The sequence below is a fragment of the Gadus chalcogrammus genome, chromosome 11 (assembly GCF_026213295.1).
Source record: "Gadus chalcogrammus isolate NIFS_2021 chromosome 11, NIFS_Gcha_1.0, whole genome shotgun sequence".
Lineage (NCBI taxonomy): Eukaryota > Metazoa > Chordata > Actinopteri > Gadiformes > Gadidae > Gadus > Gadus chalcogrammus.
This window is the reverse complement of record NC_079422.1, coordinates 511,401-537,607: the sequence shown is the minus strand read 5'-3', so window position 1 is coordinate 537,607 and position 26,207 is coordinate 511,401. Positions and strand designations below refer to the sequence as shown.

The window sequence follows — 26,207 nt, the reverse complement described above, 5'->3', positions numbered from 1 at the left end:
CCACAACACTATGTGTGTATGTATGTGTGTATTGTATCTATTGCTGGTTATTTCTTGTCAACACAAGAGGGTGTGTGCTGTCTATGCCAATGTCATTGAAGGTGTGACATGATCTCAAGGTCTCCATGAATCCTGCAGGGATGAGCTTCAATCTAATCATCACTATCTTTCCTGCTCAACGCAAATCCGCTATTACCAAAAAGCACATTTTTAGGGAAAAATGTCAGCTTCAAAAAATTCTTGACATTACAAACATCCGACAGCATTTTATTGGTCTAGGAAGTGGATTATAAAAAAATAAAGAGTCAGATGAATGATGATAACAAATAAAAAATGTTTGCCTCATGGGACTTTTACCATCCTCCTCCATCCTGGTAGAATCAACCTCGCTACCTCCACCGATTGGGCTCCCTGTTGTGAGCCCCATGGAGGCGGCCCAATTCGCTCATCCATTGTCCTCCTGCTTGACTTATTGGTGGCCCAGGGACAGGGGAGCCATAAGATCCTCATATGACAACCTGTACAATCAGATGGTCCATAGGGTCTTTGGCCCAGGTGAGGGGCCGATTTACAGGACAGGTGCTTGGCCATTTCCTGTCTTTAATCCCCCACAGCGTTGAGAGCGCTCGAGATAACTTACCGCTTGTGTGAATATTTTGGCGACTTTGCTGTAGCTCTGTTGTTGTGATGTTAGCAAATGGTGTTGTGGTGTATGACTGTATACTGTCTGCTCAATGAATAAATGGTGCTGTTCCTGCCACTGCATACTTGTGAAAGGAGTCTTTCTCGGCTAAAGAGACGAAGAGTCATTGAGTCAAGATAAGTCAAACACTCCATTACACACAACCCCACCTTGTTTTGTATGGAACACAGATAACAAGTGTAATAAACCAATGTTATCAGATATAATGTAAAAAACATGCCACACGCACATACACTCACACACAAAAATACACACACTCCCAGTAACACACAGGAACTTACTCACCTATTTCTGCACACTCATGCTCACACGCACATGCTCTGCATCTGGACATTGACACGGGGCAAACTATTCCCTCAGTGGGTCCCTCTGACCACATAAATACTGCGTGGGACAACGGCACACGCACACAACCGCCATGGCCACTGAGGTGAAACCAGACATGTCTCTGCGTCCTCTGGGCATGGGGCCACCCCCGGAGCGAGAGCTGTTGTGTATCTTTGGGACGGGGGACCTGGGTCGCTCTCTGGGCCAGCGGCTGCTCCAGACGGGCTACAGGGTGGTCTACGGCAGCCGCAGGCCCCACAGCTGTGGCCCCCTGCCCCCGGGGGCTCAGGTACGCACTGGGTCACCTCCCTTTTCTTCATATCTATATGAATTCAAACAAAGAAATAACGTCTTGTGTATGTGTGTGTGCTTCTCTGTTTGTTTGTTTAGGTTCTGAGTCACACAGAAGCTGCCCAGTTAGCCAGTCTCATCTTCATTTGTGTTCACAGAGAACATTATGATTTCCTGGAGACACTGGCCCCACAGCTCAAGGGGAAGGTAAACATGTTCATTATGAGGGCTATGTAACCTAGCAGTCCTTTCTGCCTCATTGATCTATGCAGCGTTGTAAGCTATGCTATGGAGGGATGGGATTGATCGATACCATGCAGCTAGGATGTGAGCCATGCTGTATTGTGCTACGCTCTGCTTTCCATATTATGGATAAATCTACATTTTACATTATCAGCAATCTCTAGCTGGTTTCTGTTGAATTTAGATGATTAATTACATCTGATGTATCTATATATATTTTATATATATTAGAGCTCTCATTTTTTTCTATTCTAAATATCCCTTGATTTCGTGCTGCTAGCCTTTTAGTGAGATCAGAGAGTGTTGAGAAGGACAGTGATAAAATATATTTCAGAAGATGGATATAAGAAGAGAGACATCGGGTAGGTGCATGACAGTGGTAGGCCTACAGTAAAACTTCAATAGCCCAGGCTTTTATTTGTTTCAATCACTGAACTTTCAAACAAAACTCTTGCTCAGCAAAGATGGGAAATACTATAACATTTATTATTTAAACCAGTCTGAATATTCCTACCGTACGTAGGCCTATACACATTACCAGGCTATTAATAACTACAAGCACAACCTACACACACACACACGTGGTGGAGTGTTAATCGGGAGAGTCGGGAGAATCCCCGTTGGGTTGTTAACGGTTCGGGGCTGTCGGGCTGATTACTGCGGGATAACAATATTGCGTTTATAAAAGTTCCTTGCAGCGCCGTCCCGGCAGCCTCAGCTGTGCGTCCGCAAACCTCTCACAAACAGTCAACGTCGCAACCAAGTCGATGTTGTATAGAGGGGAGTAACTGAGCGGCCCCTCCCAATTTTAACGGTGTTAATTGTTTTTACGCGCGATTAACGCAAATTATTATTTTTTAAAAAATAAAACTTTTTTTTTTGGGCTCAAAACAAAGAAGCAGTAGCCTGACTGCTATGTTCAAGGCATATCTTTGTATGTTCATCGTTAAATTGCATTTTTTTGTACCGTCCTGTTTAGATCAAAAAAAAAATATATATATATGATTAATCGCGATTAATCGTGAGTTAACTATGGCATTAATGCGATTAATCGTGATTAAATATTTTAATCGCTTGACAGCCCTAATAAATATATATATTATGGATGGCAAAATTAATTGAAATTCAGTATATCAGGATCTAAAGAAATATTGATCCATTTCGTAATACAGAATAGAGTATCACGAAAGTTCAAAGTATTTAAATGCAAAACATAATTATCTGTGATGACACCACCAAAATACCTCAGTCACAAGGCCTTTTCACACTGCCAAGCCGGTTCGGTCGCAGCTTGGCACACAAGGAACGTTCCTCTGCCTCTTTCTCGTTGATCGCGCCATCTTTCAACGTCTTTGGTAAATGCCACTGCATCACCTTCTCTCCCATGATGGTCAGCAGCTCGCGGATTTCCCTGTCACTCCAGTTAGAAATACTCATGTTGATATTGCTGCATTGTCTCTGTTGTAGAGACAGCACAGCAACACCTCTACCAAAGCCCCCCCCCCCCCCCCCCCGGAACCGCGGAGCCGTCTTATCGCATTTACATCAAAAACGCCAATGTGTGTAGGGTCCGGGAGGGTCAATTGTAGCTCAAGCAAGCAATTTACCTCGGGCAGTGTAAACATGCGGAATATGCCGGGAAAAAGGCGTGCATAAGACGGGCATATTTGGCAGTGTAAAAACTTCTACAGAGACACATTTTAGACCACAGAGGGTGCAATGTACATTGTATGCAACAGGGCCTACAACCGGACCTGTAGAGACAAACACTACAACTTGTAGATGGCTGCAACAAGCAATCCTACATCAGATGTAAAAGAGTCATCACCTCACATATAGTTGGCTTGCAGGTGAAGTGTGAGAACAACAAAAGAGTTGTGACAAGACAAAGACAATTTGTAAGTTGTGCAAGGCTATAAAACCCTACACAGCAGCCGAAACCTCCAACATCTTCAAGAGTACCCAGAGTAAAGAAAGAAAATTTAAAATTGCCATTGGGTCAAAGAACTTTACAGAAATGATTCACTACACAAGTCTATATCACCATCACAGAGCATTTTATATGTAACAGTAGATGTCTAGCTATGTTCTGCAGCCTCACCCATTATAGGAGTCAACGTGGGTGAAGTCCTAAAACAGGCAGCAATGGAATAGGACTTGAAGAGGCAAGTTCACAACAGTCCAATTGTAATGGATAATGCCCGAAATATGGCCATTGCAGTCAGTGGAAGTGAATGGGGCATATACTCTTTGGTTCTCTTCTAGTTGGGGAAGACTCTTGAATTGCGGGTGTAGGGCTGTGCCAACCAGAGGACCTTCTTTATACATCTCAGCAGAGTACTGACCGGAGATGTCTTTCAGAATGGCGCTCCTCAAACTCGCTACGATTGGGGATCCCCAACATGGGGGGATATGCCCTTATCGATCATGCACACGAGTGGCACAATCAGTGATATAGTGGGCTGCTTCTGGTCACACACAACTGCAGTAGCAGTCTTTAGTGGTTTCAGCACCTTGACGATATCCTCCGCATCTGATATATATCACAGACATTGATTGTGTCAATGTATCTGGCGTTGCCTCGTAACTGTGGTTCCAGATAGCTTTCGAGCATAACATACAAACTATTCCATCTGGTTACAACGTCCATCATGATTAGTCTGTTACAACTGAAGTGTTGTGAATTTGCCCCTTTAAGTCCCATTCCAGTGCTGCCTGTTTTTGCACTTCACCCACGTTTAACCTCCCCATTCATTTTAGACGCATATTGGACAAGCATACAACCAATCACAGCAACAAAACGTGTGACAAAGCATTGAGCGACAAAAGGATGTCAACAAAAGCTTTGAGTGCAGTCCTTTTTTTGGTGAAAATGTACCATCCAGTTTATTTGATACTGTCCTGATACCGGAAGCAAAAGACCGTTAACAGCTGCGGCAGCCTTCTCTGTTGTTATTGTTGAAATGCCTTTTTGGCGTGCATGCACGTCATCGTATTTATCCTGCCTAATGTTAGATAAACGATTGTGATGGCTCGGTCTGCTTCAGACCGGGCAGAATTATTTTGGGATCGGAGCGAGGTCAGACCTAATTTCAGACCATATGAAATATGAGCTTGTGAGATTTGTCTTGTTCCCAGGCTGTTAACTCAGGTGTGCAACTCAAATAATAGGTGAGTCTGCAGGCGATAGCTAGCCATCTCCCACTTACGTATGATATGCTCAGTGATCAAGATATGGCCCTGTGTAGCATGGCTAATCCAGCCTACTCTAGTAAGCAAAAAATACAATTAGCTCCTTTCAAGCACTTCACAACATGTCCCCTCGGTTCTTTGTAGATATTCAGTATGACAAAACTAGAAAAGTGTTTTTCTGATGGGATGTGGTATTTTGGCTCCAGTGTATTGAGTAAAAGCCTGAAGCCATTGTTTCCTACAATAGAAAACGACTGCAAGTCACGGGCTGTGAAATTCCAAATAGCTTTGTTATTTCTGTGGCTTTTTGACTTGATTGTGGTAAGGCTATTGCAAATGTCTTCTGTAACGTTCTTCGGCCCAATGGGACTTCTGGTACTGTTGAAGATGAACAGTCATGTTTGAGGCGTTGGCCGCTGTGTAGGGTTTTATAGCCTTCCACAACTTACAAATTGTCTTTGTCTTGTCAAAACTCATTTGTTGTTCTCATATTTCACTAGAAAGCCGAAGCATTGCCAAACATGTGACTTGAGCATAACTGGAGTTTTTTCTGTCTGTATTACATCTGATGAAGGATTCCTGCTTGCAGCCATCTTCAAGTTGTAGCGTTTGTCTCTACAGTTCTGGTTGCAGGCCTGTTGCATGCAACGTAGAAATGTGATTCATGAACGTTTTGTTAAAAAATAACAAATCTTTTGTGTATGTATGATTCAAATCTGTGAGTGGAGCGTTAATTTCATTTATTTGTTCTTGGATTTGCACATGCGCATTACTTCTGATATCCGGTATGAACAATCCGTCTCTGCAAGGAGAATCATTCATCTCATTATTCGGTTCTTCAATTTGCGCATGCGCAAATGAAAGATCAGACTCGAAAAGATTTGTTCGTAAAATCCGGAAAGTCCGAAATAGAATCACAACTTTGCATCACCAATACAGCGTTGAATACGCCCTCTGTTGTCTAAAGAGTATAATTGCGACAAAGATTGTTTGGTGGTTATCATCCCAGACCATTCTGGTTTCTTTTTACATGCCAGGAAATTTCCCAATATACTTTTCTGACTTACAAATTTAAACAGAATATATTCAGAGCGCAATCTATCCAGAATTTTGCTTTAATTTCCCATCCCTAATATATAGATAATATGTACAAACTATAATCAGTATGCATATGAATGTGTCCGAGCAGGTGTTTGTAGACCTCAGTAATAACCAGAAAAAGGACATGTACCCGGATACCAATGCTGAGTACCTGCAAAGGTAATGGCCTATTTGAATACACACACCTTTTCCATGGAAGCAAATCAGTGCCATAATGTGGAATCTTAAAAGCAACTGCATTTGTATATGGAAATGTACATGCCATGAATTCATAACATTCAAATACTTTACTATGAGAACAAGGTTATCTAAATTTGATTAGTTTTGAATTCACCACTTTGAAATTCAAAAATGGCATTTCAAGTTCAACCATTTAAAAAAGGTTATTTCTAAAAACTAAATGTCAACGTTCTCTAATTCAGATACAAGATATACAGGGTTTTTTTTAGCTGCTTGTGGCGACCCCCACGTGTCATGAAAGAATGGCGCCCCGGGCGGCTGCCCGGTTCGCCTGTGCCTAAAAACCGCCACTGTTCATTACTCATCTTCAAGTCATCGAAATATGGACATCTAGTGTAGACCAGTGTTGAGCCCATCGTCTGTCACCATGTGTACAGCTACCATGAGAGACAATGGCAACTAAAGTGCTTGTTGTGCATCCCCCCACCCGACATCCCACCCCCTGTAGGCTGGTCCCCGGAGCCCTGGTGGTGAAGGGCCTGAACACGCTGTCTGCCTGGGTACTGCTGAACGGACCGCTGGCTGGGAAACAGGTAAGGAAGGAGCAGAGGCAGGAAATCTATAAAAATATGCTGCCTTTCCCCTTCCTCCAGACTGTTTTTTTATGATGCCTTAAGGATGCTTTCAAATCACTGGAAGAAAGAAAAAGCAATAACGGTGTTGATAAAGAGCCACTGATCCTCTCCCTGATGAGCTGGCAGATGTTTTGCAAAGTGAATAGGTTTGCTGACGCAATCAAGGGATTTCATCCTTCCGTGGTGTACAAACAAAGGGTTTCCCAGGGCTTTCCGTTATTTGAATGGCGCAGGACACTGTAGAAGATGGGAAATAGATTTAAAAAAATCTGATTTGGTTATTGATTCTACAGCATTTTTCACAGAAGAGGAAAATGAGGACAATGCTTGTGTAAACAAATAACAGGCATTGAGATGTTTCAAAGACGAGCCAGTATTTACCTTAGCTTTCAAGTATCTTCTATAAAGAGAAACACAAACAAGATGAAATCTCAGGAGATCAAACCTCAATCTGCCTAAGTACTATTTACAGAAACACGCACATTTTCATACATTTCATGAACATACCTACACATATGTGCACATGCCCATACAGACACAAACAGGCACACACTCACCTGCTCATACAAACACACACACACACACACACACACACACACACACACACACACACACACACACACACACACACACACACACACACACACACACACACACACACACACACACACACACACACACACACACACAAACAGTGCTCCATTTCCAATAGAATCCTATTCTTTGACCGAAGACCAGAAGGCGACATTTGTACCCGCACGCCTTCATGAGTTGGAAGGAGTGGAGGTATGAGTGTGCACAACTGTGTTAGCAAGAGAGTGCAATTCCCTGGCCAGCAATTTGATTAGATCCTCAGTGGGTCTGGGGCTGTGTCACATTTACATTCAGATGGAGATTTAGTCTGTTGGCCGTCCCCTGCTGTTACTGCTGCAGTAATGTAGGTAGACATAGCTTGCTGCCCAGCCAATTTCAACACACCTGGTGGAAAAAAAACACTCAATCCTTCTGACTAGGTGTTTCAAACGGTTGTCCCACTTCTGCTGCTGCTGATGTTGTTATTGGGTTTATTATTATAATATCTTTAACAACCTATCCGAGAGTGAGGTATGCAAGGCTCAATCCATTGAGCTTTGGAAAAGAGGAGTTCATGTTTGTTAAATTTATATAGAGGACGCATGAATGTACTGTTTATTTTATATATACTTGAGGAACACCCATCTAATTGATACCAATCTTATTATAGTGATCTAATTAATCGCCATGGAAGCACAAAGTAGCAAACATGTAAAAAAAGGTTATTACGTTCTGTTATCAGAAAGGGTATATTGAATGATAGAAAGATGGCGAAACAGTTTGACCCTGAATAGGGGGAACACATCTATTAACTTTGCCCATTCAGGATGTAAGCAAATGAGTACAGTACACCTGGAAACTAACATCCCCACCTCCCATCTCCAGGTGTTCCTGTGTGGGGACAGTGCTGAGGCCAAGCAGGCGGTCAGAGAGCTGGCTACCAGGCTGGGCCTCAGCGTCCTGGACAGAGGCAGTCTGTCAGCCGCCAGGGAGGTGGAGGACTTCCCCCTGCAGCTGTTCCCCGAGTGGAGGCTACCTCTCTGCATCGCCACCGGCCTCACCGCCTTCTTCTTCTTCTACCTGCTCATCAGAGACATTATCTATGCCTATGTGGAGCAGGACAAGGACATCTCCTTTAGGATCATGGTGTCCCTGGCCAACAAGGTAGAAACATCCAAACGCCATCTGGACCAGAAGGCCCTCCGTAGTATACGTGTTGCTTCTACTGCAGCTCCATGTGTTACAATTCTATAACCTGTGTGTTCATGCAGGTGTTCCCCATCGTATCTCTGATCATGTTGTCTCTGTGCTACCTGCCAGGCGTAATGGCTGCCATCCTTCAGCTGTATAGAGGAACCAAGTACAGGTCAGCGAGCACAGACTGAAGATAACCTTCAATAGCTGAGCCACAGTGAGCTTAGTTTAGACCTGTCATTCACATTGGGTTTTAGGGAATGAAAAAAATAACAATGAAGAAATGTGGACTTGCAGTCGCTTCCCTGATTGGCTGGACCGCTGGATGCTGTGTAGGAAGCAGCTGGGCCTTTTGGCACTGGCCTTAGCCTTCCTGCATGTGCTCTATACATTCATCATCCCCATACGTTACGCTGTCAGACATAAACTCATCTCAACGGTGGTGGATGAGGTAGGCATACTTTCGTAGGTTGGCCATGACCCTGTCTTTCCCCAGGCAAGGGAGCCACCTCAGTCTTCGGGTTCGAGGTTGATCGTTTCTCATTCCTTCCCCAGATGAAGGACAACAAAAGCACCCCGTTCTACTTTGATAACACCGAGGCCTGGGCCACAGACTCCTTCTTCGTGCTCGGCATCATGGGCTTCTTCCTGTACTTCCTGCTGGGATTGACCTCCCTCCCGTCTGTGGGGGGCTCCCTCAGCTGGAGAGAGTTCACCTTCGTCCAGGTTAGCTTAACGTACCCTCGCCAACTAGTGCTGCATTTATCCATTCATTCACTTTTTGCCAACACAGCCAAAATAATCAACGGAAGGTCTTCCACGCAGCCATCAGACCTATTGGCTCCATCCAAACACAGAAAATTTTCGATTGTGAACACTAAAGCGTCAACTCACTCCTTTCACTCATAGATCCGGATTTCATTTTTTGTATCTGGATTGTTTACGGTGTACAAAGAAGCGATTAAGGAAACGCCAAACCTCTTTGTGGAAGTGTGTCAGTGTGTGTGTTCAACTTTGAGAATATGGAACTGCATATCAACCCCATGAACATATTATCAGTAAAACCTTTGTCCACGAGACTTAAGGATTCTTGCGGTACGTCTTTCAGCAGAGTCGTTAAAACATGGTAAATCCAATATGTCATCCTCCTTATATGTGTCCCAGGAGTATAGTTAACTGAGTGTCCAAGGCGGGCCCGCACCATGCAAGACTGGCTAACTTTAGCCCTGTACTTTAAATGTTAAAGTATTCATAAAATAGAATTATGATACTAGTGTAGAAAAGCCCCAGAGAGAGACAACTATTAATACAGGTCACTGGTCTGTTTGTGGGAAGGTCAGACCTGCAGGCAAGGGTGTCAATTGGGCTTTAAAAGCAGGGCAGTAAAATAAATAGTAGGAGTCCGTATGGCTTTCAAGTTGCACTTAGCCCTATGTGACACTAGAATATGGAAATAAATAAAGGGGGAGAGGAAATGGTTAATGCATTGATTACACACAATAGAGTGTTAAGGTTGAGCTATTTTTTTATCACCCAATTATAGATGATAAAGTTTGGTTGTGAAGGACAGATTACAGATATCACCATGTGTGAGCCACTTATTAATTCAAGTGTGCACGATTGTGGTTATGTGCTCACACATTTTGGCAGAAGATCATTGTAATATGTAAAAGAAAAGCTGAGTCACAAGGATCAGCTGTTAGTAATTGGATCAATGGTAAACACTGATTACTACTGAGGGAGTGGAGTTCAATACCTCCAACACATTAATACCAGTGTGCCTTTATTGTACCGTAGTGCTTGTTTTCGGTGTCTCCCAGGAAAAGCATAATTTAAACTCTAAAAGTAAATAAAATCAATCACATTATACAAGTAATTAATAACAGCACTGCTTAAGAGGCCAATGCTGGTGCTAAAAAAAACAATTATTCTGGAGCAGTGGCAAACACGATTAAATCCTTTCATAGTCTAGTTCATCACAAGAAGATTCCACCACATGTAGAAGTATAAATCATTTTCCTGTGGGTTGAACGCTGGTGATTTGTACATCGGCACTGTTACTTAATGTATCACCTTTAATGTCTTCCCCTCTCTCAGTCCAAGCTCGGTCACCTCACTCTTATCGTATGCACGGCCCATGGATACATATATGGCTGGAACAAGTTCCTGAAGCCCTCCACCTACAAGTGGTGGACCCCGCCGGGCTACATGCTGTGTCTGGTGGTGCCTTCCGTGGTCCTGTTCCTCAAGCTGCTGATGGTGCTGCCCTGCGTGGACCGGAGCCTGGGCCGCATACGGCAGGGCTGGGAGAGGACGGGGCCGGAAGAGGGGAGGGCCAGCCTCAGGGCCACTACTCTCTGAGAGATGGATTGATAATATACATATATATACATACATACATATATATATATATATATATATATATATATATATATATATATTAGTGCTGTCAGTTAAACGCGTTATTAACAGCGTTAACGCAAACCATTTTTAACAGCGTTCATTTTTTTATCACGCAATTAACGCAATTTATTATTTTATTTTTTTCTTTGGCTCAAAACAAAGAAGCAGTAGCCCGACTTCTATGTTCAAGGCAGTATGTTTGTATGTTCATCGTTTAATTGCACTATAGGCTTTTTTTTTGTATCGTCCTGTTTTGATCAGTATATGCCAATGTTGTTATCAAGAAAAAAACATTTGCACAAGGCAAACCGATGCCCTTCACCATGTTGATAAGAGCATTAAAATGAGAAAAATTAATGGGACTAAGAAATCAAGGGATATTTAGCATAGAAGAAAAATTGCGATTAATCGTAACTCACAATTAATCGTGAGTTAACTACATTAATGCGATTAATCGTGATTAAATATTTTAATCACTTGACAGCACTATTATACATATATATATATATATATATATATATATATATACAGTGGTAAGAATAAGGTAAGAAATTGATCTTAAAGGAGACATATTATGGTGTTTGCACAACAAGTAAACAGTATTTGAGTTCCAGAAAACATGTTTTCGAAGTTGTTTGCTGGATATAGCTTTTGGGAAAAAAAATCTCGCCTACCCCTGTTTCCCTCTGTTTCAGTCCCTTCAAAATACGCTGTTTCTGGTGTCTGTAGCTTTAATGCAAATGAGCTGCTGCCCATTGACCAATGAGCTGTCAGACTTAACCACAGCATGGAGGAGAAGGGATTGTTGCCGTTTGCGGACTCTATATCTATATAATATAATAATAATAATAATATTATGTATGGGTCTTTATATAATATTATATCTAATATCACGGCCAAAAGCTATGTGCGCCCGGATGATATTATGAATCATAAAGACTGCGTCTGACGTCCCCGGCACTTCCACAACAAGTAAAGACTCGAAGTGGGGGATATCTCGGCCATGATTGAGAAGAATTGGGGGAAAGGAACTTTGGCCTTGACTCTCTGAAGTCCATGAACTGCGACATGGAGGAGAAAGGGATTGTACTCCGGGAGTTGAGCTGCCGGACTGCCGCGAGCGCCCTGTGCCGGAGCTGCGGTGCATGATGAATAATATATTGAATAATGTATTGTAAATAAATGTTCTTCAATCAAATACAGGGTGCATAAGTATAGGAACCCCTATGTTAAATTCCCATAGAGGCAGGCAGATTTTTATTTTTAAAGGACATTTATTTCATGGATCCAGGATAATATGCATCCTGATAAAGTCACCCAGGCCTTTGGAATTAAAATAGCCCACATCATCACATACCCTTCACCATGCCTAGGGATTGGCATGGTTCTTTTCAGTTAGCCTAATGATTTCTCAATGCAAATCCAACCTAATAGGCTAACTGAAATAAAACCATGCCAATCTCTAGGTATGGTGAAGGCTATGTGATGATGTGGGCTATTTTAATTCCAAAGGCCTGGGTGACTTTATCAGGATGCATATTATCCTGGATCCATGAAATAAATGTCCTTTAAAAATAAAAATCTGCCTGCCTCTATGGGAATTTAACATAGGGGTTCCTATACTTATGCACCCTGTATTTGATTGAAGAACATTTATTTACAATACATTATTCATTCACAAAGAAAATTGGTGGCCTAAAAGGTTGGATATTTCTTCATTTGTTTAATCAAGGCATTAAGATTGATTTCCAAAAGGTGATTTGTTATTCCTATTTTTAGTCAACTTTAGCATGGGTGCATGAACTTATTCTTACGACTGTATATATATTAATCATCATACTATCTATTTTCTATAAATATATGTTAACATGCAATTTCCACCCCCCAATTGTATGCAGGTGCTGTAGATGTAGGTTGACCCTTCATATGAAGGAGTGCTATCCTCACACTATATACTGCTCCCTTCACGTATATATTTTTTTGTATCTTCTGGTACAATTAGCAGAGTCAGCTGGACACTGCTCATTAATATCTGTGTAAGATCTGGAAGAGGAAATCATTTTGTATTTACAAACAGACCCCGCATCCAGAATTATTTTGAATGTAAAATTGCTTATTTTATTTATAGTGGCTTTCATTTTAGCTATTTAACTTGTTGATGTTTTGTCAATTGTACTCCTGAGTCAAATTTGTAATAAAGCAGAGACATAAAAGACAATTTGAACATATTATCGTGGCTATATGGGAACATTATTCATACTGTTTCTGCTATCAACATATCTAACCGATGGGACGGTTTTTCCAAGTTAGACGGTTTTCGTGATTTATCACAACATTTGATATTTGGGTTATTTTGTGTGTGCACACACACCTACACACACAAACGCACATAGGCACACACAGGGGCGTAGCACGGAATTCTGGGCCCTATATAGGTCCTGATGGCCCCCTCCCCCCGAGTTCGTTGACGGGGGGGGGAGGGGGAAGAGTTGTTGACGGGGGGGCGGGGGGAAAGACAACCTGATGGGGGGTGAGGAAGCATTTCACGATTGATCATACCACCAGGGGGTAGTGGAAAAATCCAAAATCAGAAAATCAAGAAATTATTATTATTATTATTTTATTTTTTTCATGGGCCCCCCTCTGCCTTGGGCCCCCCCAAGCCTGTCCACCTTACACCCCCAGTCCGTCGGCCCGACACACAGACACTCACACACATGCAGACAGACCCAAACAATCACAGGCACACAAATTCATAGATAATCATACAGTCACAACAATCACAGGCACACGCAAACACACACACACACACACACACACACACACACACACACACACACACACACACACACACACACACACACACACACACACACACACACACACACACTTAAACATACATGTGGTATGTTGGCATTCACATGCATGTTATGCCATTTCTTGGCATGACTGTTTATGTTGTGAAAACCGTTCCACAATGAGCGTGAGATGGGAGAGCTTTGTTGCCCAGAGCATCTTGTTATCCAACATCTAACGGCATTATCTGTGCTTGTGATCTGCAATCTCACAAAGCAACCTCATACTCTATTATTCTCCCATTACAAAGATGCGTAGTGGATTGTTTTAGGGCTGCTTCTGCTTTGGAGTACATTGGGCTGTTCTGATGAATGCATGAGATATAATATCAGTTTGTTGCCTTGGGGGGGAAATTAAGATGTAATAGCACCAAGAAAAACTAAAACAAGCATGCCTTACCATGAACACTTTCAATCCTGTTCTAGTTCACACCAAACCTGTTTTCCCAAGAACAAGATAATGTATTTAGAGGCATGACAGTATTTTTGTTTTATTTTCCATGATGTTAACATAATATACATGATTTCCATCCTAGAGAATCTTGATCTAAAAGCCTGATATTAAAGTGTATGTGTGTCAACTATGCAATTTCTTCTTTGCAAATGACTTCATACAAAAGTGTTTTGAGGAACTGCTATAACACATGTAGTAGCTGTATTGTTATGTTCTTGACTTTTCCCACAGGTCCATGTTAGTAAAAGGGACAGCTCAGGGCTTACCTGTAGGATATTTAGGGAAATGCAGCTCCAATCCCCCCCATTGATTGGCCCGTGCATCTCAAAACAACATGAGCCTAACAGCCCATCAGCCATCCCCATATAAATATTCCATTAACAGGAGGAGCTAGAGACAGCCGTGAGACAATTCAGAGACCTGCAGCTGTGATGTTATTTGTCAAAACAAAACATGAATGCTTTTAGGCATGACCTTTTGCGGTAGAGATGTTTTCAAGGGACTAAAACATCATGTATTTTCCTACCTAATAAGTCTCAACATGTTCTTGCTCACGGTGGACTCATTCAAACATCCTATGGTTCTTTGTGAGCAAATACGATGTTTACATACATCTGAAATCAAGCAGAGGGGCATTCCATCAAAGTCACAAACGAAAGCAGCGCTCAGTTGATTAAGCCCTGTTAGAACTAACGTCAACTTCCACTTGAGGCTAAAGCCATTCCATCAACGCAGTTCAGCCGCGGCTAACGTTATCGTGGATTAAGCAAGCTCACGAGATATGCAACCAGCCCAGAACCGTGAATGTTGAATCATGGATCAAATGTCTTTTCCAGCGGCGGACAGAAGGTCTGCTTGTTGAGGTCTATGAGGAATTCAAGCATATAATAACTCAAAAAGAGAACACATAATCATTAATAAAAACAGGGATTTAAATGCAAGTACTAGCGTAACATATTTAAAGTTAATATTGACTGTAGATTTGAAATCAGGGAGATAGTCTCGAAGTAACGTGTCAGACGGTCGTTCGGGGTTTGATCCCCACCTTATTATTCATTTAGGAAGGAACTGGAGAAATCAAACAACTTTTCATGCCTTTTATTTTCCATTACTTTGAATATTCTAAAATGACTAACCATAGTATTTATCTCAACAGAGGTCGACTCGGCTGCCTTCCGAGAAACTCACCTGAATGGAATTCATGTGGCTGACAATTTCCCATGTAGAAGTGTCTGTGTCATTGTGTAAGTTAGATTTGGGTTCTAGGGATATTGTAAGACATACTAATTATATAATAAGTCAATTTTTAGGCCTAATTTCTCTGATATAAAGGGAATTACAAAAATAAGCCAACGCCAAGACACACACAGGACGCGGGTAACAACAATTAAAGTGCTTAACTACTGGTGAACGACGTTGCAGAACATATATGGTACAAGTTTGTGTTGATTGCATGGAAAAGGGAATAACCAGTTACAGAGCCTGGTAATATCATGGAAACAAACAAGGCTTCCTTTTACACTACAGTTTCAACTTACTTAGTGGGTAAATTGGCATGTTTTACTTAGTAACATAGCAGAACGTACATGATACAAGTTTTGTTGACTGCATGGAAAAGGGAATAATGTATTACAAATCATATGGTAAGAACCTGGTAATACCATGGAAACAAACGAGGCTTCCTTTTACAGTACAGTTTCAGCTTACTTACTGGGTAAATTGTTGTGTTTTACTTGGTAACGTCGCAGAACGTACATGGTTCAAGTTTGTGTTGACTGCATGGAAAAGGGAATAATGTATTACAAATTATATGGTAAGAACCTGGTAATACCATGGAAACAAACGGCTTCGTACCCAGTATTTAAGAAGATGTACCATGACACTAGAGGAAAACTGTTCCTGCGGAGGTTGTTACCAGGTAAGTCATTCCATAGTTTCTAAGGTAAATCGAATAAACCCTTTCGAAATGGGTGTAGCTATGAATAATAACTAAGAAAAAGTAATTTATTGGAAAGTACGATGCTGATTTCTAGATAGTACATCATTAAACTTGGGCTTTTACCAACATAAACCTTGGATAACTACAATTGTAACTTGAATTAATAGGTGTTTCTAAGAATTGGTTGCCTAATTTCCTAGGAAGTACACAATATCAGAGTTACTACCAACCTAAAACAGTTACAACTACACGGTACTTAGTTAAGTTGATGGGTAATAGTGGAGGTTTTACTTCAGCTGTAATTCCTCTGTATTTACCTTCTTATTACCAGTGGTAATTACACAGTAATACACTATAATTTACCATGTATTTACCGGGTAACTACCTCTGTATTTACCTCATTATTACCAGTGGTAATTACCCAGTAATACACTATGATTTACTATGCATTTACCGGGTCAATACCTGGTAATTAGGGGACTGTAAAAGGAAGGGTTACCAAATATTATGACTGCCATACTGCTCGAGCATAACTTTTACGACCTGATTGAGTTTACTTATAAATGTACATCATAATACATTCGTCTTACAATAACTCTGAATCATTTATAATGATTCAATAAGAAAATAGATGAACATAAAAGACGCCGTAGTAGGCGATGTAGCTGCCCACTAGGAATTACCACACAGGATGAGCTTCGACTGGTTGTCGACTTTAATTCTCTCCTCCTTTCAACACCTTCTGGCACCGTGAGAACTATGAAAATTGACAGAAATACAAATGCCATAGTACCAGATTTCAGTAAATAATACATAGAAATCATGTTCACATTTTAAACTTAAACAAATATATTTTTAGTAAAATTAAGCAACCACAATTAAATAACCTTTTACAAGTTTTAACACAGGATACGACAGGTAAATTATTTGTTTGCATGTTTTATCAACTCTGTAGCATCGTGAGCATCTCGTTTTTGCCGAGACAGGAGCAGGAAGTCTAGCGTCTTCGATAACAGGAAGTAACAAAATAAGAGTGGTGCTCGTCAAATAAAAGTACAAAAAGTAAAGTGGCATAACTTCTAGACGAAATTAACTGCCATTTACACTCCCACCAAATCCTGCTACAATGAATGAGCAAATACACAAGATGCAAATGAATTATACAGGATTTCTTGACTCCAATTAATGAATTACTTTACATTGAACTGTCAGAGGTATACAAATGATTTGTATCACATCATATCACTAAAGCAGTGAGCACATAACTGTTGTGGTTTGTTCTAATCAATTTTCAAGGAGAAGCACTAAATTGCCAATGATTTCTCGGGAGGTTGTCGTCTTTGATGATGACAAAATTATTGGCTCTGAGGTTGCGCTGAGGTGAGTGCCATTTCTGTCTTGTGGATATGTTGAGCAAATACTCCTTCCAGTGACCCCAGAATTGTTCGATTTGATATTGAACTCTTCTCCAACTCTTTGTAGCGTACAAATCCTCCTTCACGAATACTCCAGGGGGAGGAAGAGCAACTTTAGATTTCATCATGATGAGATGATTCGGTGTTAAAGGTTCCAGCGCATAAGGATCATGATTCCATCTACTGTTAATGGGCGACTGTTAACGATTGCCATGGCCTCATACAACAGTGTTCTGAGAGAGGCGTCATCAAGTCGACCTGGGCACTGGGCGAAGGATGCATTCAGCACTTTCAAACAGTTCTAATTTGCCGTTCCCAGACACCGCCTGCATGGCTGGTAGAGGGGGCGTTGAAGAGAAATACACATTGCTTCTCAGACAGGAAAATTTCCAGTAGCTTGGTGTCGAATAAGTGCTTCCTTAAACTAATTTCTGGCGCCAACAAAGTTAGAACCTTGGTCGCAGTGTAGTTGTCGGACAGCTCCTCTGAGGCTGATACAGCATCTCAATGCGTTGATGAATGAACATGATCTTCGAGCATCTCTATATGGACAGCTCTTGAGTACAGACCAGGGATGGAAATTAGCACCCGCCACCCGCCATTTGCGGGTGGATTTGTATGGTGGCGGGTGAATTGTGTCACTTCACCCGCCACTGTGTTGGGTAATACTTTCCAGTAAGGTCCGATCAAATTTGCATATTTAATTCATTCGTTATACGGCGCTGTGCAGTTCCACAACCATTACTGTCAACATCCGGCCCCCTTCTTCTTCTACGCCTCTTTTGCTGAACTGCAACTGTCCGGCATCCGGGATAATATACCAGTAACAGGGCTCTCAAGTCTCACGCATTCGGCGTTTGACACACGCAATTCAACCCATGCACACGCTCACACGCCACACTTCGTATTTCTCACGCAGAGAAATTACCAGGATAGCGCCCACCAATTTGGGCCGCTATTAAACAGTGTTACAGGTAGGAATCAAATGGGTTTCCCGTACGTAGGGTAACCAGACGTCGTCTTTTGCCCGGACATGCCCTCTTTTTGAGACACTTTTAAAAAATGTGTGGCGGAATTAAAAAATCATCCAGGATTTTATTAAAGCCTTATACATGTTCTCATTGAATTTGCGTTGCGTTTCTTTGGGTCGTTCGCAAACTAGTTAGGCTACGCCCTCCCCTACTCAGTTCTATTCGCTTTGCATTGGTGGAAGTGAGTAGGGGGCGTGGTTAAGTAGAGCCTTCAGATTGGACGGTTTGACTTACGCAGTTACCGTCGTGTATTTATTTTTTTACCATTATTGTTTTATAGGGACAAACATTAACAAATTTCTCCCACAGGGGATTGATAACGTTCTATCTATTGAACAGAAAGAAACACTTGGTCATACTTTACATATTTTATCACAGCATTGGCCTACTGAATGCCACAGATATACTTCCAGCATTGGACTGAATGCCACATAAATATATAATTATGTTTTTGCACATTTGCAACGTTTAAAAGTTCAGGGTATAAAGTTCAAGTATATGCCTCTACTTGTATTCATCTCATCTCATTTTCGTCCGCTTATCCGGGGTCGGGTCGCGGGGGGAGCAGCTCAAGCAGGGGGCCCCAGACTTCCCTTTCCCGGGCCACATTGACCAGCTCTGACGGGGGGATCCCGAGGCGTTCCCAGGCCAGTGTTGAGATATAATCTCTCCACCTAGTCCTGGGTCTTCCCCGAGGTCTCCTCCCCACTGGACGTGCCTGAAACACCTTCCAAGGAAGGCGCCCAGTGGGCATCCTTACCAGATGCCCGAACCACCTCAACTGACTCCTTTCTAAGTAAAGGAGCAGCGGCTCTAATCCGAGTTCCTCACGGATGGCTGAGCTTCTCACCCTATCCCTAAGGGAGACGCCAGCCACCCTTCTGAGAAAACTCATCTCGGCCGCTTCTACCCGCGATCTCGTCCTTTCGGTCATCACCCAGCCCTCAAGACCATAGGTGAGGATAGGAACGAAGATCGACCGATAGATCGAGAGCTTTGCCTTGCGGCTCAGCTCTCTTTTCGTTACAACGGTGCGGTAAAGCGAACGCAATACCGCCCCCGCTGCTCCGATTCTCCGGCCAATCTCACGCTCCATAGTACCCTCACTCGCGAACAAGACCCCGAGGTACTTGAACTCCTTCACTTGGGCTAAGGACTCATTTCCTACCCGGAGTAAGCAATCCACTGGTTTCCTGCTAAGAGTCATGGCCTCAGATTTAGCGGTGCTGATCCTCATCCCAGCCGCTTCACACTCGGCCGCCAGCCGATCCAGTGAGTGCTGAAGGTCACAGGCCGATGATCCAATGAGAGACACATCATCTGCAAAAAGCAGTGACAAGATCCTCAGACCACCGAACTGCAACCCCTCCCCACCACGACTACGCCTCGATATCCTGTCCATGTATATCACAAACAGGATTGGTGACAAGGCGCAGCCCTGGCGGAGACCAGCACCCACTGAAAACGAAACTGACTGGCTGCCGAGGACGCGAACACAGCTCTCGCTTTGGGAGTACAGAGATTGGATGGCCCTGAGGATAGACCCCCTTACCCCATACTCCCGCAGCACCTCCCACAGTTTCTCCCCGGGGACCCGGTCATACGCCTTCTCAAGATCCACAAAACACATGTAGACCGGATGGGCATACTCCCAGGCCCCCTCCAGGATCCTTGCGAGAGTGAAGAGCTGGTCCGTAGTTCCACGTCCGGGGCGAAAACCGCATTGTTCCTCTTCAATCTGAGGTTCGACGATCGGCCGAACCCTCCTTTCCAGCACCTTGGAGTAGACTTTACCAGGGAGGCTGAGAAGTGTGATACCCCGGTAATTGGCACACACTCTCTGGTCCCCCTTTTTGAAAAGGGGAACCACCACCCCGGTTTGCCACTCCTTTGGCACTGTTCCCGACTCCCACGCGATGTTGAATAGGCGAGTCAACCATGACAGCCCCTCAACACCCAGAGCCTTTAGCATTTCTGGCTGGATCTCATCAATCCCTGGGGCTTTGCCACTGCGGAGATGTTTGACTACCTCAGTGACCTCCACCAGGGAAATTGACGACGAAACACCATCAACCTCGAGCTCTATCTCCAACATAGGGGGCGTGTTATTCGGATTCAGGAGTTCCTCAAATTGTTCCTTCCAACGTCCGACAACCTCCTCAGTTGAGGTCAACAGAGTCCCATCCTTACTGTACACAGCTTGGATGGTTCCCCGTTTCCCCCTCCTGAGGTGCCGGATAGTCTTCCAGAAACACTTTGGTGCCGACCGAAAGTCCTTCTCCATGGCCTCTCCGAACTTCTCCCACACCCGCTGCTCAGCCTCCGACACGGCAGCAGCTGCAGCCCTTCGAGCCTGTCGGTACCCTGCAACCGAGTCAGGAGTCCTCCAGGATATCATATCCCGGAAGGCCTCCTTCTTCAATCGGACGGCTTCCCTGACCACCGGTGTCCACCACGGTGTCCGAGGGTTACCGCCCCTTGAGGAGCCTAAGACCCTGAGGCCACAGCTAGCCACCGCAGCTTCAGCAATGGAGGCTTTGAACACCGCCCACTCCGGCTCAATGCCCCCAACCTCCACAGGAATGCCAGAAAAACTCAGCCGGAGGTGTGAGTTGAAGATACCTAGGACGGGGGCCTCCTCCAGACTTTCCCAGTTCACCCGCACTACTCGTTTGGGCTTACCAGGTCTATCCGGAAATGTCCCCCATTCCCTGATCCAACTCACAACCAGATGGTGGTCGGTTGACAGTTCCGCCCCTCTCTTAACCCGAGTGTCCAAAACATGCGGCCTCAGATCAGATGACACGATCACGAAATCGATCATCGATCTTCGGCCTAGGGTACTCTGGTACCAGGTACACTTATGAGCACCCTTATGTTCGAACATGGTGTTCGTTATGGATAATCCATGACTAGCACAGAAGTCCAATAACAAACGACCGCTCGGGTTTAGATCAGGGAGGCCGTTCCTCCCCACCACGCCTCTCCAGGTGTCTCCATCGTTGCCCACGTGGGCGTTGAAGTCACCGAGCAGAACTCCGGAGTCCCCTACTGGAGCCCCATACAGGACTCCATTCAGGGTCTCCAAGAAGGCAGAGTACTCTGAGCTGCTGTTTGGTGCATACGCACAAACAACAGTCAGAGTTTTCCCCCCTACAACCCTTAGGCGCAGGGAGGCGACCCTCTCGTCTACCGGGGTAAACTCCAACACCGCGGCGCTCAGCCGGGGATTTATGAGTATCCCCACAACAGCCCCGGCACCTCACGCCCTCGGCAACTCCAGAGAAGAATAGAATCCAACCCTTATCCAGAAGTACGGTACCAGAGCTGAGATAGTGCGTGGAGGTAAGCCCCACCAGATCTAACTGATAGCGCTCCACCTCCCTCACAAGCTCCGGTTCCTTTCCCCACAGCGAGGTGACGTTCCACATCCCTAGAACCAGCTTCTGCCGCCCGGGTCTGGTCCGTCGAGACCCCTGACCTTCGCTGCCACCCATGTGGCTGCGCACCCGACCCCAACGGGTCTTCCCACAGGTGTTGGGCCCATGGGATGAAGAGAGGGGGGGTGCCACGTACTTGTATTGCTTAAGCCAATAGCCTTTTGAGGCAATGTTTTTCTGAATATTATTGTTTAGGGCCAATAATGCTTACTATCATACGTTAGTTACCATGTCTGTGGACACATTTGTATTCAGGCACTAATTAGATTGACTTATGATGGTGTAGCCATGCATGTTGTTTTATTGTTAATATGTCAATTTGTTTTTTATTGAAAATACTTTGTATAGATTTATTATCCCCAAACTTGTCATCGTAACACCTTTGACATTAACATGGCAGATACCTGTGCATTGTTCATCATATGCGGTAAGAGTGTAACATTTTCAACTCAGTTCCTTGGTAGCACCTACTTACACTAAGTATCACTTCTGATGGAAAAAATGATGTGTATGAAAAACACTTTTCTTATCTATTGTTACTATTATATTGTTTAAAATTTACGCATATATTAAAAAAAATATAGCGCATAAAAAGTGGCTGGTAAAAAAGATGAGTGGCTGGTAGATTTTTAATTCTACCTGCCACAGTGGCTGGTGGGCAAAAAATTGAATTTACATCTCTGGTACAGACATGTGAAAATCAGGCCATATCTTTTGTATTTTTTGCGGGCTTTCTTTACAATGAATGGCCCAGAACAGTCCATGCTGCTATTTGTAAAAGGTGCTGAGGCTTCAAGACGTTCTTTAGGGAGCTCAGCCAACCGCTGGTTCTCTGTCGGCCGACGAAGTTTCCTGCGAAGCACACATGTGTGTATCAGTTTAGCAACCAGCTTGCTGCCACCAATGACCCAGAATCAATTTGTCCTAAGCTCCATTTGTGTCTGGCTTCGACCCTGATGGCATGTCTTAGCGTGGCAGTGGGACACAATCAGCTTAGCTGTTTCGTAAGATGACTGGGTACTTGATTTTGTGGCAGAGAGATGTCTGCTTTAATCTCCCACCAACACGGAAAGTCCTTCAGACCAAATGGGATCAAGACTGAAGAGATTGCTCGAGGTTGGGAGGTCTTTTTCACCTTGAAGCGACTTTATCTCATGGGGGAAGGCTTGCTGCTGTACGATTTTAATCACTGCCTCAGCAGCCTTCTCACGCTCCTCTACAGTCACATGTTCACTATGTTGTTTTTGTTTAGCACTCAGTCTCTTGATTCTTGCAACCACCTTTACAAAAGTTGTCCATGAGGAAAACTGACTCAGACGCTGGAGGATGTCGTTGCAGCTATGGCTTCGGTTGCAAGCACCTGAATCGTCTGGACTTCAGGATCACTGACAAGAAAATCTGCTGGAGTGCTGGGTGTTAGATGTAATTCACGCTCCCAGAGAAACTTCGGTCCTCGCAGCCAGTTCATTGAGTGAATGTCTGAAGCATTAAGACTTCGGGATGCCTGATATGCCGGGTTTTCTGAGGTATCCACATAATACCACTGACTGGAATTACTATTATCTCTAATCAGCTGAACACGATTTGCAACAAATATGTGGAACCTACAGGCATCATTGTTGATGTACCCAAGAACAACTTGCGAATCAGTCCACAAAAATTCACAAAAAAAACATGACGCTTACTTTTGCAGAAACCACCGCTGCTGCGAGTTCAAGTCTTGCGATACTTGTGACATTTGAGGACGCGACCCTTGCCTTTGCCATCACAAGACTGCAATGGACTTCATTCTTGTCATTTTTGTACCTGAGGTAAAAACATGAACCATATCTTACACAGCTGGCGTCTGAAAAATGGTGTAACTCTACACTGCCAATGTTATGAAAGTCATGTGGGTGGTAACACCTTAGAATTAAGACCTCTTTCAACTTGAGAAGACCATTTATCCATTCCTCCCACCGTGGCTTTAGATCATCTGAGAGTGGGTCATCCCATCCGATGCCTCTGTGACAAAGCTCTTGAAGGACACGTTTTCCACCAAGGCTGAATGGAGCAATGAATCCGAGTGGATCGTAGAGAAAGGCTGATCTTTCAAGCTGATGTTAAAGTTGAAATTGTCGTCCTTTATCGACCATTGAATGCCGAGCACGTTCTGATGGGGTTGGATCAAAACCTAGAGGCTCAATGTCTGCTGCTCTTTCATAGGGATCTAGACAAGAGAGAGCTGCTTCTTCATTTGAGTTGAATTTGTGAAGGCTTAGGCCTCCTCTTTTGCACAACTCTTGCGACTCAGTGATCAGTTTATTGGCTTCTTCGACTGACGAAACGCTGACCTATCCATCATCAACGTAATCGTGTTTCTCCACGAATTTTGAAGCCATGGGATAGTCAGTTTTGTGTTGTCGTGCTAGATGCTTTAAACCAAAATTGGCACATCCTGGAGACGAAGCGTCTCCGAAGAGATGAACCGCCATCCTGTACTCCTGAGGTTCCTTCTCCAGATCACCACCTTTCCACTAGAGGAATTTCAGATAATTTCTGGATTCTGGAGTAACAGAGAATTGATAAAACGTTCTTTCAATGTCACAGATGGTGCCTACAGCTTCCTTCCTGAATATGCAAAGTACTGCTACCAGAGGATTGATTAGATCAGGACCAGTTAGCAGAGTGTCGTTTAGAGAAACACCATGGAATTTGGCCGAACAGTCAAAAACGACTCTCAACTTATCTGGTTTTCTGGGGTGATAGATGCCATGATGCGGCAGGTACCACTCTGTCTGTCCCTCTGATGTCCAAGGGGCAGGCTCTGCATCACCTTTGCTAATGGTTTCTTCCATGAATGTTTTGTATTGATCACCGTATTGTTTGCTGGCCTTTATTTTTTTCTTGAGACACTGCAGGCGAACCGTGGCTAACCTTTTGTTGTTTGGCAGGTTGGGCGGACTGTTGCCTTTGGGGGAGAAGCATTTCATAATGCCCGTCCTTCTTCTGTGTGATGTTGTTACTGAGGAACTGTATGAAATGACCATCTTCTTGGGACACATATTTATCCTCATAAGTTCTCTCAATAAAGTCTGATTCCAGGGCCTTTGGAACATCTGTCGCCGATGGAGATGGCAGTTATTTTACTGTGAGTTGATGCACAAAGCTCTGACTTCCTTGTCTGTCTAAGTGGGGGGTTGATGAGCCTACTTTACTCCATCCTAGTTCTGATCTCTGTGCAAATGGTTGCATCCGGTGCAATTTACTTTCTCACTGGCGCATGTGTCGATGCTAGTTTGCAACTGGCGCAGAGCGTACTTTTCCCTCCTGCGCCACGCGTAGGAGGGAGATCATTAGGGAATCATTAGGGAATGATCTTGCGCCCCAAGAGGCGGTTCGGCGAAAGGAGGAGGCGTGTTCTAGCGCAAACATTCCCTTGTGCTATTTTGCAGTTTCAGAAATCACTTGCGCCTCAAACCAGGAAATACCTGGTTTAAAGTCAGTGGCGTGTTGTTCACATGCTATTTTTAGGGCGCATGCATGATGTTGCTTGTGCACCTCGCGCATACACTTTGCTTCTCTCATCTACCTAGCCACACATTCTTGGTCAATTACTTGGGAAAGAACAGCTGATACAGCGGTAATAAGTTGTACTTTTAAATCAATGCATCTGCAAACACCGTAGAGCAAACACATATTTTCTTGCACAGACATCGTGTACATGCCCGTATTTTTTATTGTTTATCATTTGATACTGAGAAAACATTGTTTCACCGCGAGTGAGTGTTAAAAAGAATGAATAAATGCGGGCGCGCGTGTGTGTATGTGTAAAATAAGTAATGAATGTGGGCGCGCGTGTGTGCGTCCATCTGTTCAAACACACGCAAACTAAACACTTAACGCATAATGCAGTCCATGGCAATGTATACTAACGGGGGGACACATGCATATTAGGAACACAAGTCGATAACAATAATGCATACAATACTGATAAGAAACAATGTTTATAATGTATTGCGTATATCATTAAATAGAACCACAGTTACCGCATATCATATGTGTGTTAAGTTTTCTTTGCCGAAATTTATTTGAATACTCTGGAAGAAAACCTTATTTCATGTGTGAATTAGGCCATATTATTTGGCCATAAACTGAGCCATTTGAAGTTTGAAATTCATGTGCATCTTAGACTTCAGACGTGCTGTCAAAATATCAACTCGTCAGATTCAAATGCGCTCACGGCTCTTAA

The 26,207-nt window shown here is 43.5% G+C and overlaps 1 protein-coding gene across 1 annotated transcript; it reads left to right on the top strand.

The window, feature by feature from the left end:
- The first annotated feature begins 1,113 nt into the window (after positions 1-1,113).
- LOC130391595 (metalloreductase STEAP4-like) lies at positions 1,114-10,800 on the top strand. The gene is made up of 9 exons (XM_056601807.1): positions 1,114-1,319; positions 1,421-1,528; positions 5,946-6,016; positions 6,546-6,630; positions 8,131-8,409; positions 8,517-8,611; positions 8,737-8,890; positions 8,995-9,165; positions 10,537-10,800. The coding sequence occupies exons 1-9, from the start codon at positions 1,122-1,124 to the stop codon at positions 10,798-10,800; spliced, it is 1,425 nt and encodes a 474-aa protein (XP_056457782.1). The 5' UTR covers positions 1,114-1,121.
- Positions 10,801-26,207: the final 15,407 nt, after the last annotated feature.

Excerpts from the sequence above, each read along its gene's own strand:
- LOC130391595 (XM_056601807.1), top strand. The coding sequence starts at position 1,122 with ATGGCCACTGAGGTGAAACCAGACATGTCTCTGCGTCCTCTGGGCATG. Across the intron at positions 6,631-8,130 it reads GACCGCTGGCTGGGAAACAG|GTGTTCCTGTGTGGGGACAG; the intron begins GTAAGGAAGGAG and ends TCCCATCTCCAG. Across the intron at positions 8,891-8,994 it reads TCTCAACGGTGGTGGATGAG|ATGAAGGACAACAAAAGCAC; the intron begins GTAGGCATACTT and ends TTCCTTCCCCAG.